The sequence below is a fragment of the Carica papaya genome, chromosome 4 (assembly GCF_054855325.1).
Source record: "Carica papaya isolate Zhongbai chromosome 4, ASM5485532v1, whole genome shotgun sequence".
NCBI classification, from domain to species: Eukaryota; Viridiplantae; Streptophyta; class Magnoliopsida; order Brassicales; family Caricaceae; genus Carica; species Carica papaya.
This window is the reverse complement of record NC_142312.1, coordinates 20,328,528-20,341,249: the sequence shown is the minus strand read 5'-3', so window position 1 is coordinate 20,341,249 and position 12,722 is coordinate 20,328,528. Positions and strand designations below refer to the sequence as shown.

At 35.0% G+C, this 12,722-nt stretch overlaps 1 protein-coding gene across 1 annotated transcript; it reads left to right on the top strand.

The window, feature by feature from the left end:
* The first annotated feature begins 1,583 nt into the window (after window positions 1-1,583).
* On the top strand, window positions 1,584-6,971 carry LOC110810853 (phospho-2-dehydro-3-deoxyheptonate aldolase 2, chloroplastic-like). Its single transcript, XM_088218082.1, has 5 exons — window positions 1,584-2,424; window positions 4,816-5,093; window positions 5,533-5,809; window positions 6,150-6,395; window positions 6,505-6,971. Exons 1-5 carry the CDS (start codon window positions 1,936-1,938, stop codon window positions 6,787-6,789), a joined length of 1,575 nt encoding a protein of 524 aa, XP_088074208.1. The 5' UTR covers window positions 1,584-1,935; the 3' UTR covers window positions 6,790-6,971.
* The last annotated feature ends 5,751 nt before the right edge of the window (window positions 6,972-12,722 follow it).

Here is a 12,722-nt window from a genome sequence, read left to right as displayed (position 1 = left end):
CTTCTCCTTTTTAGTAGTATAAATTGAAGGTTTTATTTCTTTATAACTTGAATGATAGAGAATTGAATAACCCCTTAGCTATTTGAGCCTTGTTGAATCTTTTAATTCTTATGAACAGTCAGGTAGTATGGTACGGAATAAAGAGTCGCTAGTTATGTACATTTATAAATCCTTCTTCGGCCGTATCACCAAGCACTGTAATTGTTACCATAGTGCCATGCCTATGGTGTGAAGTGGGTCTACCCCATTTTACAAAAAAAAAAAAAATGTATATGCCTTTGTGTATATATATTAGTTCTTTTTAAAAATTTGGTGAAAAAATGAAGAGTAAAATATTCCATTTGGGTGCGTAAAAATCAAAGAAAAATATTAATATTCTTTTATTCTTTGATTAGATCTTTAGGCATTATCAAGAATTATTAGTTATTTATCATTTAAAAATATTAAAAGAATTATTTATCTAGCATTTATCTATAAATAGAGAGGTTTGTGCGTTGTTGAGTAGAAAGATAATTTGGATATGTTTTAATTGTAGAATCTAAATTTGTTTGATTAATTTTATATTATTGTACTCATTAATTCTTAATAGTGAATTCAATTCGCAATTTGACTCTTGATTTTTTTCTTTCAAACTGAAAAGGATTTCACATAAAATGTTGTGTTCTTATATTTTGTTTTATACTTATTTATTTTGTATAGTGTGATTGATTTTTTTTGTGATTAAGTAAATTAAATTTATACAACTAATATTATTTAAAACATAACAAATTATATTAGAGTTTGGTTGAGTAAAAGATGAAATTAATTTTATAAATTAAAATAAATAATTCGACAAGATCAATTACTAAATTATTAGGTGTAAATTTTTCAATCTAAAAATTGATGATGGAGGATTATTTGTATTATAAATTTTTTTTATCATATTAAATTAGGTAAAATAAATACAATGGAATATTTAATGATGATTGAAAAACCTAAAAAAAAAAAAAAAGGACAGTAAGAAATATGAAGCAATGAGTTGAGTACAATATTTATCATCACATAAGTAATAAAGTGGACACTTATATATCATGAAAAAAGTTAAAAAAAATACTGAGAATAAAGCCTTTACAATAAAGAGATTAATTACTTTAAAATTTAAAGAATAATGATCTGTAATAGAAAATATGAATGAATTGAGATTTGATGGATTAGTTAGGCACTATCAAGATAGAACTTGATGATTAATTGCATTTCTTATTTTTATTAGATAACTTATGAAATATTAGGAATAGAGTTGTTACTTTACACATAGTAAAAGACAATATGCAAAATGAAGAGATGAGATGCAAGGATACTAGACTCTTCATAAGCTCTTTTCACTGAGAAAATTGGTAAAAACAAGAGTAGAATTATAAAAAAATTATTTTTAAATTCAAGAAAAAAAGATTTCGTTAAAAAAGAACATTCAGAATGCAATTACTAATAGAAATTATAAGTTATTTAAAATAGAACATAAAGATAATAAAAATTAATAAAAAAAGTAAATGATAATAATATAGTTTCTATTATATCTGAAGAATGTAAATAGTTAGTAATGCTTAATTTTGAGAATGATCCATGTAATATTGTCACATATCTTATCTTGAGTGGATTGTTGGTTATAAGCATTTTATCATGTTACACTTAAAGATTGATATCTTTACTAGCATGTTCACCTAAGAGTGATGAATCATATTAGTTATTTAGATTTAAGGGGCATTGGTACAATTCATATGCATATTAACGTTGGTTGCAAACTAAAACTAAATTCATAATTTCACCGAACAAAGTTTTTTTTTTTAAAAAATAAAAAATAGAAAAAGAACAACCCCATCCCTATCTAATTATCGTTCTTCCCCTGCTCTGTCTCCCTCCCTCCCTCCCTCGGCACTTTTTAACAGCTGCAAGCCTGCAATGGCTAATTCAATCACAAGCAGTACTACCCTCACCATTCCAAAACCTCCGCTTTACCTCCCTCCTCTAACCTCATTATTCCACGTTTCTCCTTCATCCACCAGGCGATTCCATCTTAACACTGTCGCGCCTGTTGCCTCCTCCTCCATTCCACCCCTACATGAAATCAATAATCAACCCTGCCACTGGGCCTTGGATTCCTGGAAGTCCAAGCGCGCTCAACAGCTCCCGGATTACCCAGACTTGGTTGGGCTGGAGTCGGTTCTCAGCACAATCGCTTCGTTCCCGCCGATTGTTTTCGCCGGAGAGGCGCGAAAGCTGGAGGAGAGGCTCGCGGAGGCTGCTGTCGGGAAGGCGTTTCTACTTCAAGGCGGGGATTGCGCGGAGAGCTTCAAGGAATTCAATGGGACTAATATTAGAGATACTTTCCGAGTTTTGCTCCAGATGGGGGTTGTTCTCACTTTTGGTGCCCAAATGCCAATTATCAAGGTGAAATACTTGATGATTCGTATAACTTCTATTAATGTTTTGATTGTTTAGTAACTTTTGATGATCTGTTTCTTTTTTTTTTTTCTCCTATTCGTATTAGCTTGCCATGATGTCATCATTGCTTGTTTATTGGATTCGTAGTTATTGCTTATATACTTGGAATCCATGGTCATTAGCTTGTCCAGATGTCGTTAATACTTTGATCTATGATTTTATTAGCCTTTTTTAAGTAGACATATTACGGACTTGCATGTTTCTATGGAAGGGAAGAAGTGAGCTTTTTAAATTAAAATACTGGTTTCTGGTTTCCTTGTGGTTTTTCTCCAAAATTTTTGTGTGTGAACTCCGAAGCTTCTTTTGATTTCTTTTATTGGTAAAAATAGTTGGCATATTATACGAATATCTTTTATTTTTTCAAACTCAGAAAAAAATATAATTCTATAAACTTTTATATAGTTGATTCTCTTTCACTCATTCTATTAAAGAACATGAAGAAAATTAGCATCAAAATGTGCTTAAAATGTCCTGAAATAAATTTAAAATTCCAATCTGTACGTCCCAAATATGGAAGAATACTATACATAAATTATATTTTTATTAAATATGAAAATAAACTAATATATTTTACAAAATTGTATTTCTCAGACAATTTAACAACCTATTCTTTTGGAGGTCTTTTTGGAGAAAACTTGCGGTGTAATTTCAATTTCAACCATTCACAATTGATGGGCAAAAGAGGTGATAAAGAGGAGCCTTGGTAGCTTGTTAAGTTGTACTGTGTTTCTTTCTCATGCTGAATTTGCCTACAATAATTCTGTTAATTGCACCACTGGAAGGACTCCATTTGAGGCTGTACAAAGCTCAGCATGTATTTGACCTTGTTCTATTTCCATCTGGAGCTCCAGTTAGTGAAGATGCAATACATGATGAGGTACATGCAGCATTTGAAGCTTACTATACTTTACAATGATAATGTAGATGATTCGAAAAAGGTTCAAGGAGTTTGCTAATGGTGATCAAGTTATGGTGTATCTAAGGAAAAAATGGTTTCCAAGAGGGACTTATCATAAATCTAAATCCAGGAATGTGTTCATTGCAAGGTTGTGAAGAAGATTAGTTTTAATTCCTATTTAGTGGATTTACTGGACGATCTTCAAACCAGCCCTATATTTAATGTTGCTGATTTTTAATTTTGGTAGTTTTGACAACAATGGGGAACGATTTATGGTTAACTGGGCTGAGAAGGTACCTAAGAGCCAAAGTGGTAAAAGAGATGCTTGATATGGACGAAGTGGAGTCTTGAGGAGAGATTTCCTATTGAAGGTTTCTTTTCAAATCGTTGGGAAACCATATACTAAAAGTACTTTGATACCTAAGAGAAACTGAAGAAGATTGATCCAGTCATCTAAGATGAATACATCCAAAATTTCACTGTAGTTGAGTCCACCTTGGAGGAATTGATTTAGGAGCATAAAGAAGGTGTTTCACATCAATTAGGGGTTACGATTTTTTGGTAGTTTTAGTTAAAGTTGTAGATTTGCAGAATTGATGTTTAGGTGTATTAATGTTATCTGAGCGCCATATATTGTTTTGGTTACGAGTTGCGTCACATTTATGTTACATTTGGGTAATTTCCTATTAAATTTCTGGACTTATTCGTGTTAACATGTATAATTAGAAGACAGTTTGTTCTTTTTGAGTTACCTCCACTCCAGTCTTGTAGTCCTTTGTTGTGGAAAACTCAATTTGCAACTTGAAAGGTTTTGAATTCTCACAATCAAGAAATTTAAGGCAAGGATGGTAGTCACTCAAACGCAACAAAATGTGGTCTAGTTTTGCATCTTACCACTAATACGAGAATAAGATGTAGGAATTGACAAGGAACAGAATAGGAAATGCTCCAGAAGAAACATAGTAGTTAGGAATGCTTTTAGTTATCTATTTTACTTCTTATTTTTAATCGGAGAAATCTAATAGGTCTTACGAGTATCAATAATCTATTGAAATTTCAGATTATTAATACAGATTATAGCAATTAAATAGAAAAATATCTAGGGAAGATTGTTCCTTATACTATTTAGACAAAGCAGACTTTACTTGAATTGTTGGATTTTTTATCCTTATACATCAATTTCCCAAATTAATCTCACTTTCACTTTTCCACCTCATTTTGTCTAATAATTTTATGAATATTATGGTTTATATGTTGCATTTTTTTGGGGTACATTTTGGTGCAGTTGCCTACTGGGTTTTTGTTGCATTGTTAATTTTTATATCTGACTCAATTTGATGCACGCGGTAGATTTGGAGAATTATGTCCTGCTCCCATATTTGAAGGTTTTTTGATGTATCTATGAGCCCCTATATTCCTTTTCTGAATTTTTATGGTAGGTTGGAAGGATGGCAGGGCAATTTGCAAAACCTAGATCTGAGCCATTTGAGGTAAAAGATGGTGTACAGCTTCCTAGTTATCGAGGAGATAACATCAATGGTGATGCTTTTGATGAGAAGTCTAGAACACCTGATCCACAAAGGCTGATCAGAGCATATCTCCAATCTGTTGGCACATTGAATCTACTTAGAGCATTTGCAACGGGTGGGTATGCTGCAATTCAGAGAGTTTCTGAATGGAATCTTGATTTTGTACAACATAGTGAACAAGGAGACAGGTAGTTCCTATCTGCTTTGCAGATTATTGTTTATTTTGACTCTTGCGTTGTTTTTATGCAATACTTACTTGTAGTGTCCATTATTATTTCTCCAACTTGACCTACTTTGCAGATTATTGTTTAATGCATGCTTAATGCCCATACTAGATGGGTGACTGAACTGTGCTTAGTACCTCTATTTGAAGGCCCCTTTGCTCCACAAATTTCTTGAGTTTGTTATCTTAACCATGTGAGACAAAAGTTTTTTTGGGGATAAACAATTATTAAGCTGTATTTGTTTTAGATGAGCAATCGGTTTAGCTAAATCAGCCTGCAATCTGAGGATCAAGAAACTTTCTTAAATATGACTTGTTATTATGATTGCTTTTGGTTGTCTTATGTAGAATTCCTAGTTAGGTAGGTGGCATTAGTTTAATAAACTTCACTTTGTGAACAACAGGTACGTGGAACTTGCCCAGAGAGTTGATGAAGCTCTTGGATTTATGGCTGCTGCTGGACTCACTGTTGATCATCCAATAATGAGAACAATTGAGTTTTGGACATCTCATGAATGTCTTCACCTTCCATACGAGCAGGTGTTGACCAGAGAGGATTCAACAACTGGCCTCTATTATGACTGTTCTGCACATATGCTCTGGGTAGGAGAGAGGACTCGGCAGTTGGATGGAGCACATGTTGAATTCCTCCGGGGTGTATCTAATCCTCTTGGCATTAAGGTTAGTGCTAAATGTAATCTTCTTAGCTACATGATCTGTATTTTCTTGATTGTGTTCTAGTTAGATGATTATGACCCAGTAGGAAGATAAAAAAGGTTGAAGAAGATTTGAATCTTATTATATTTCACGTTATCCCATTGCTTTTACAAAAGGAAAACAAACAGAAAACTGAGAATGTAGCAAAGAGAGCATCTAAAACTGGAGCTCAAGTTTTTTGAGCTCTGCGTCACGTGCTGTAGCTTTACCTTGTTTTCTTTTCTGTTTTAAGTTTCAAATAAGAAGTTTTCGAGCATGTTCAGTCGTTCACTTTGGTTTGGTATCTGCTGCACCTGTCATGTAGGTGAGTGATAAGATGGACCCAAAGGAGCTTGTAAAATTATGTGAGATTCTTAACCCTCATAATAAACCTGGAAGATTGACTATAATCACTCGAATGGGGGCAGACAAGATGAGGGTTAAACTGCCACATCTGATAAGAGCTATACATGAGGCTGGGCTTATTGTCACCTGGGTTAGTGATCCCATGCATGGAAATACGATCAAAGCCCCATGCGGCCTCAAGACGCGCCCATTTGATGCAATCAGAGTAAGAACTCTAGCCATTGAATTCAGAACCTATTTTTATTGTATGTTTTGCCACTATAGGCATTTTTCATCCATAACTGGGAATCATACAAGGGGTTTTTCTGTGTCAGGCTGAGTTGAGGGCCTTCTTTGATGTTCATGAACAAGAAGGGAGCTACCCTGGAGGCGTTCATCTGGAGATGACGGGTCAAAATGTAACAGAGTGTGTCGGAGGGTCGAAGACAGTAACTTTTGATGACTTGAATTCATGCTATCACACTCATTGTGACCCTCGGCTGAACGCGTCACAGTCACTAGAGCTGGCATTCGCCATAGCAGAGAGGTTGAGGAGGAAAAGGTTGAAATCTGGTGATAATCCACAAAGAGAGCACAAAGTCAGTGGTGTAGTGGCATAAGCTGTTCAAGTTTTCATCTTCCACAGTAGAGAGCTATGATTTAATTACTTTATGTTCCTTTTGAGTAGCCTAAGGAATGGTTATTTAATAATGATATTATTATTTTTGCTGCAATAGAATTTTGGGTTAGATGAGAGACTTTTGAACATTTGAATGAGATTTTCATCTTTGGTTCATCCTCACCGTTATGACTTGTCTCGTCGATTATATCATAACCTTTGACACAAGTAAGACAGTGGTCCGGTTAATGCAGAAGCATATAACTTTAAGTAGAAAGCTCTGGATTTAACCTGCTAAAGCTTAATTTAGAAGGATTTAGATTTAGTTGTTTCCGTTATTTCTTTACTTTGTTTTCTCTCTTTTCCTCCTAAAAGTGGAATCTCACGTTGAGAGTCATTGGATTTCCAACTTTTGGTGAAGAGAGGTAATAATTTTAGCTATTCTTGCTTTTCAATATTGAGTTTGGTTATAATTTCGACTTTATTAAATAAAAATGAGAATACAATATGAATAAAATAAATATATGAATAAAAATTAAATTTTGTTTTCAAGCCAATTTTATGTTTAATATAACCTAGTTATTTTTATAATTTTTCATTGACAATTAGAAATAATAAAGTTTATAATTATAAATAAAATACATGAGAAATTGATGTAATTGTGTATTAAATATATGAATTATAACTAATTGTTGATATAAATATTTTATTATTTAAATAATTATGATATTTTTTTTAATATAATTTTTATATTTAATTATTTAGTATTTTTACTATAAAAATTATTTTTTTATTTATACTTAGGAATCTTATATATATGTGTCAGCCTGAAACACCAAAACATTTAGTTGAATCTTATATATATGTGTTACCTATAATACCAAAATATTTAGTTGAAATAAAGTAAATATTTTTTCTGAAATTTGTACATAATTTCAGAGCAAAATAAGAATATTTTAGAATTTTTTTTTTTAATTTCAGAGTTTTTTTCGAATCCTAAAATATTCTCAACACCCACCTAAACAGAGTCCTAATCTCAGCGGTGGCCTGTCACCCTATTTCGGTGATCATCTCCGCCTTACCTGATCACTCTGCCTCGGTTGCACCTGGCTGTTCGTGCTGCTTCCTCGCGCATGGCCTCTGGTTCTCGCTACTCCCTCCTCTGGTTCGCGTAACCCAACCCGACCCGCTGGTTCGCGTTGCTTCCTTTGCACACAGTGTCTAGTTCTGTCGCACACAACCAACTCCTCTAATTCGCGCTGCTCCTTTGGTCCCTTCTCGCACGGTGTTTGGTTCCGTCGCGCACACCCGACGCATTTTTGGTTCGTAGTAGTCGTGCACACCCAGTGCCTCTGGTTCGCGTTGCTCCTTTAGTTCCTTCGCGCACGGTGTCTGGTTCTGTCGTGCACACCCGATACGTTTTTTGGTTCGCGCACGACTGCTACTTCTTCGCCGGGTTTCCAGCAATGACTCCTTTGGTTTTTCGGTTTCAAGTTTCTGATTCCCTCACATAGATCCTATTATTTTTTTCTTCCGTTCCAGCGAGGGCTCTCTTTATGTTTTTTTTTTTTCCAATATGCTATTTTGTTCCTGCGCGTACTTCAGCTTTTATTTCTGGTAATCTTCTCTGGTCTCGCATCAATTTTTTGGCTTTGCTGGTGTTTAAGAAGTTTCTTATCTTTATGTGATATTTAGTACTAGCTATTATTTTCTTGTTTTTAGTACTCAAACATAACAGAAGCAAAAAAACTAATTGTTCCTAATTTCAGATCCTGTGCCTATTAGATAGCAGCAGTATTGTGATAATTCATTTCTACAGGTTCAACAACTTTATGGGTGATGTTGAGATCCTGCAGAAAGCTTCTCAACTAAATTGCTTCTTGTACAATAAGACAACTAGCAACATACTTGCTTTCATTATAGATAAAGTAATGCAGTCTTGTTTTTTACTAAACCAAGATATGATACCTCCATCAAGGATAAAAACATATCTTGAGGTCGTCTTAGACTCATTCCAGTTGTCATCCCAGTCTACATCAGAATATTATTTCAACCTTAAATCCCCTCTTTGATAACAGAGGACTAGGTCACTTGTACCACGAAGGTAGGGCAAAATTCTCTTGACTGCTTGCCAATGAGTAAATCTATGGTTGCTTTGAGAATGACTCACCAAATTAACCGCAAAACAAATATCTGACTGTATACACAACATGGCAAACATCAAATTGCCTATTGCACTAGCATAAGGAACGTTGCTCATTTTCTTTTTCTCATTATTTGTTTTTGGGCACTGGTCAAGACTTACGATTAGATCCTTTTCAACAAGAGTTTCAATGGGTTTGGAGTAATGCATCTGAAATCGTTCAAAAACTTTCTTACTATATGCTTTTTGGCACAGTCTTAAAAGATTTTTGGGATGGTCTCTCATTATTTCCATGACTAAGACAAACCTGGCTTAACCCAGGTCCTTCATCTCAAAAATAAAGGACAACCACTGGTTAGTGACATTGATAATCTCCATGTTGTTTTTGGCTTAATAGTATGTCATCAACATATAAGGAGAGAAACATAATCCCTCATGTTGTTTTCTTGACATACATATAATGGTTTTCACTTACCATGGACAAGCCAAATGAAGTAATGGCTTTATGGAATTTGAAATACAATTGTCTAGAAGACTGATTAAGACCATATATGGATCTTTTAAGACGGCAAACTTTATTTTCTTAACCTTTTAAGACAAACCCAATATGTTGATCCATATATATTTATTCCTCAAATGTACCATTAAGGAAAGTAGTTTTAACATCCATTTAAAATAACTTCAAGTCCAAATGGGCAACCAGGACTAGAAGGAGGCGAAGAGAGGCAAATCTCACCACAGGAGAAAAAGTTTATTCATAATATATACCCTCAATTTTGGTAAAACCTTTTGCCACTAGTCGGGTCTTAAACTTCTCAATTGATCCATCTGCTCCACGTTTTATCTTGAAAATCCACTTGTTTCCATTTGATTTATGTCGAGATAGGAGATTAACTAGTTCCCAAACCTTATTTCTCGTCACTGAATCCATCTCATCCCTCATGAGATCAATCTACTCTTTATTGTTTGGTGAATTAATAGGATCTTTAAAAGAGGTGGGTTTCTCAATTTCTAAAGGAGCGGAAAAGAGAATTTCTCTTTCGATTTGGAAATATCATCAGGGAATTTTTCTACATTCACTCTTTCAGATTCTTGGATCTTCATCACCTGCTTGACTATATGATAAATCTCCCACTGTCCCTTGTTGGCTTCGGATTTGGAACTTGAGAACTAATATCATGTTTCAAGCTCGGATCTTGAGGATTAACCCAATTTTCTAGTGGATTATCATTTGTAGGCAACTTTCCACCATATAGAATAGTAGGATCACTTCCACGATCTCTTTTATTTGGTGGAATATCACAATCCTTGATGACTTGGTAGGTTCTCAATACCTCCATGTGACATCGTAAGTACTAATTAAGGCAAATGGATATCACATACAGATTTAGAATAATTGGTGCATGATAAAATTTATGTAGTGGAACAAAATTATTACAAATTCCTTACAAATACACATGAGTTCCAATACATACATATACTGAAGCCAAAAGTGGCAGCAAAATATAAAACAAAACATAATAGACTTCCAAGTGTAGGTCAACTTGCGGTTCCTCACTTTCTTCCTCATCTGGGGGATGTGAGGACATGGAACAAGTGAGTTCTATATGCTTAATAAGGAAAACAGTATTAAATTAATATCATAAGATTTTAAAAGGTAATTATTTTAACTTACCATTTAACCTCCTCATTAACCTATATCACATTATGGAAAACCATTTATTTGTTAAGAAAACAATACATTAATACAGACAACCAAACATAGATCATGCCAGATAATAGAAAAAATTAAATAAATCATGAAATGGTCAAATTTTCGGGTCATGCTTCGCGATGTCCTTACAACTTCTATTTTTGAGGGCAGATATAGATTTCCAACTCCCCAAGTGGAACGACTAGATCAGATATAGATATGATAATTTGCTCACGCTCATTTTCGGTTGGCCAAACCATGATACAATTTATAACCATGGTTGAACCAGCCATAGTGGCCCTAATAGATATCTACTGTCACGACATTACTTAGCAACAGATGACCCCTATAGAGAGTGCAATACCACTATCGTTAGAGGGTACGCCGTCATCCATTGGGACCGGTTCTTTTATGTGTTTTCAGACCAGATAGGGGAGGAAAAAATAGATACCCTGAAGGGTAAGGAGAACAGATACCCCTTAGAGATAAAAAGCTTAATGAGACATTTGATGCAATATGCATGTCAATACATATACACTTCGGACCATACAAGCTTTATTCCACTTTTCTCTCTTTTTTTATTTCATACCTTTTTACTGTTACCGATTACATATAATATTTATTATATGTAAATTCATCAAATGTCTGCAATTCACATAGCATACTTGAAAACAAGAACAATTTAACTTAAATGAACAGAGAGACATACAAATAGATAAATTCACAATCATATTAAATTAACTTATCTAAAAATATTTCTTAAAATGTCAAAAGAAATACTAGATTTCTTACTAAAACTCGATGTTTTCCCTTTCACTGTTCTCCTTTATTTTTCTTCTTCTCTCATTAGACTACTATATCTCTCTCTCTCTCTAAATCTTTGAAATATGGAAGAATGAGAGTGTGGAGATGAAGGGAAGGGGAAGGGCAATCTATAAAATTTTGGAACCATCGAATTCGTGCCAACTAGAAAAATTCGGTGAAGAGAGAGGAGAAAAAGATGCTTTGCACAAAAAATAAAGGAGGAGGGCCTCCATTCCTGGCGGCAGTGACACGTCACTCGAGGTAGCGGAAGCGCACTGCTCGAGGTGGTAGTGCTCGGTCGATGTGCGCGCAGGGCCTTGGTGCACTTGGTGCCACCCGTTGGCCCATTGCATGCAGGCCCCAGGCACACAGGGCCTATCTGTGGAAGCCTACGAAGCGGATAGTGCATGCACAGTACGTGGTACCAATTCGTGCGCGATGTGATGCACGGATAGTCTGCTTGCGCATGACAAGACGCGTAAATAACCTGCTTGTGCGCGACAAGACGCACATAGGTCCTAACCCCGCGTTGTGCGCGCATATGGGACGTGCGCACTATGGGCATGTGCCGTGAGTGCGTGCGCACGGAGGAGATGTGCGCATTGTGTGCACCTCCCGTGGCTGCTGTGCGCGGATGCGTACGCGCACAGTGCCCAACACTCGCGCGGGCAACTTGACTCCCCGCGGGATTTTCTTCCTGATTTGCCCTTTTTCGATTTTTTTTCAATTTTTATATTTAATCTAATTGAGTTACACTTAAAATTAAATTAAATAAGTTAAAATAAAATAAAATAAAATAAAAAATTAAATAAATAAAAAATCAACCAAAATTATGAAATACGGTAAATATTAAGCAGCGTAAATTAATTAACTTTAATGTGGCCAAAGACCTGAATCGACATGATTTTCATATCATTTAAGCACAGTGATGGGCGGGGTGTTACACTCCCTCTGACCAATAAATAGTTGCATGTCCTCCTGTAACTCATACAGTTTAAGATTCCTTTTTATTTCACCAATGCTTGGGAACTCTTCCTTAAGAAAATCAACATTACAGGGGTCAATTTTTGTCATGCCACCATTTGGGTGTTCTCCAAACATTACATATCCTTTTGAATGTTTAGGATATTTAATGAACACCATCTTAGTTGCTCTTGAGCCTAGTTTTTCGTGCTTATGGGTTGGGTTATGCACATAGCCTGCCGACCCCCAAGGATGTAAATGATCCAAAATAGGCTTCTTGCCATTCCATAATTGATATAGAGTGACGTGTACACTTTTACTTGATACACAA

What these genes read in the sequence shown, in the direction of transcription:
- LOC110810853 (XM_088218082.1), top strand. Translation starts at nt 1,936, where the DNA reads ATGGCTAATTCAATCACAAGCAGTACTACCCTCACCATTCCAAAACCT. An exon ending in CCCAAATGCCAATTATCAAG is followed by an intron (nt 2,425 to 4,815) that starts GTGAAATACTTG and finishes TTTTTATGGTAG; the next exon opens with GTTGGAAGGATGGCAGGGCA. An exon ending in CTAATCCTCTTGGCATTAAG is followed by an intron (nt 5,810 to 6,149) that starts GTTAGTGCTAAA and finishes CCTGTCATGTAG; the next exon opens with GTGAGTGATAAGATGGACCC.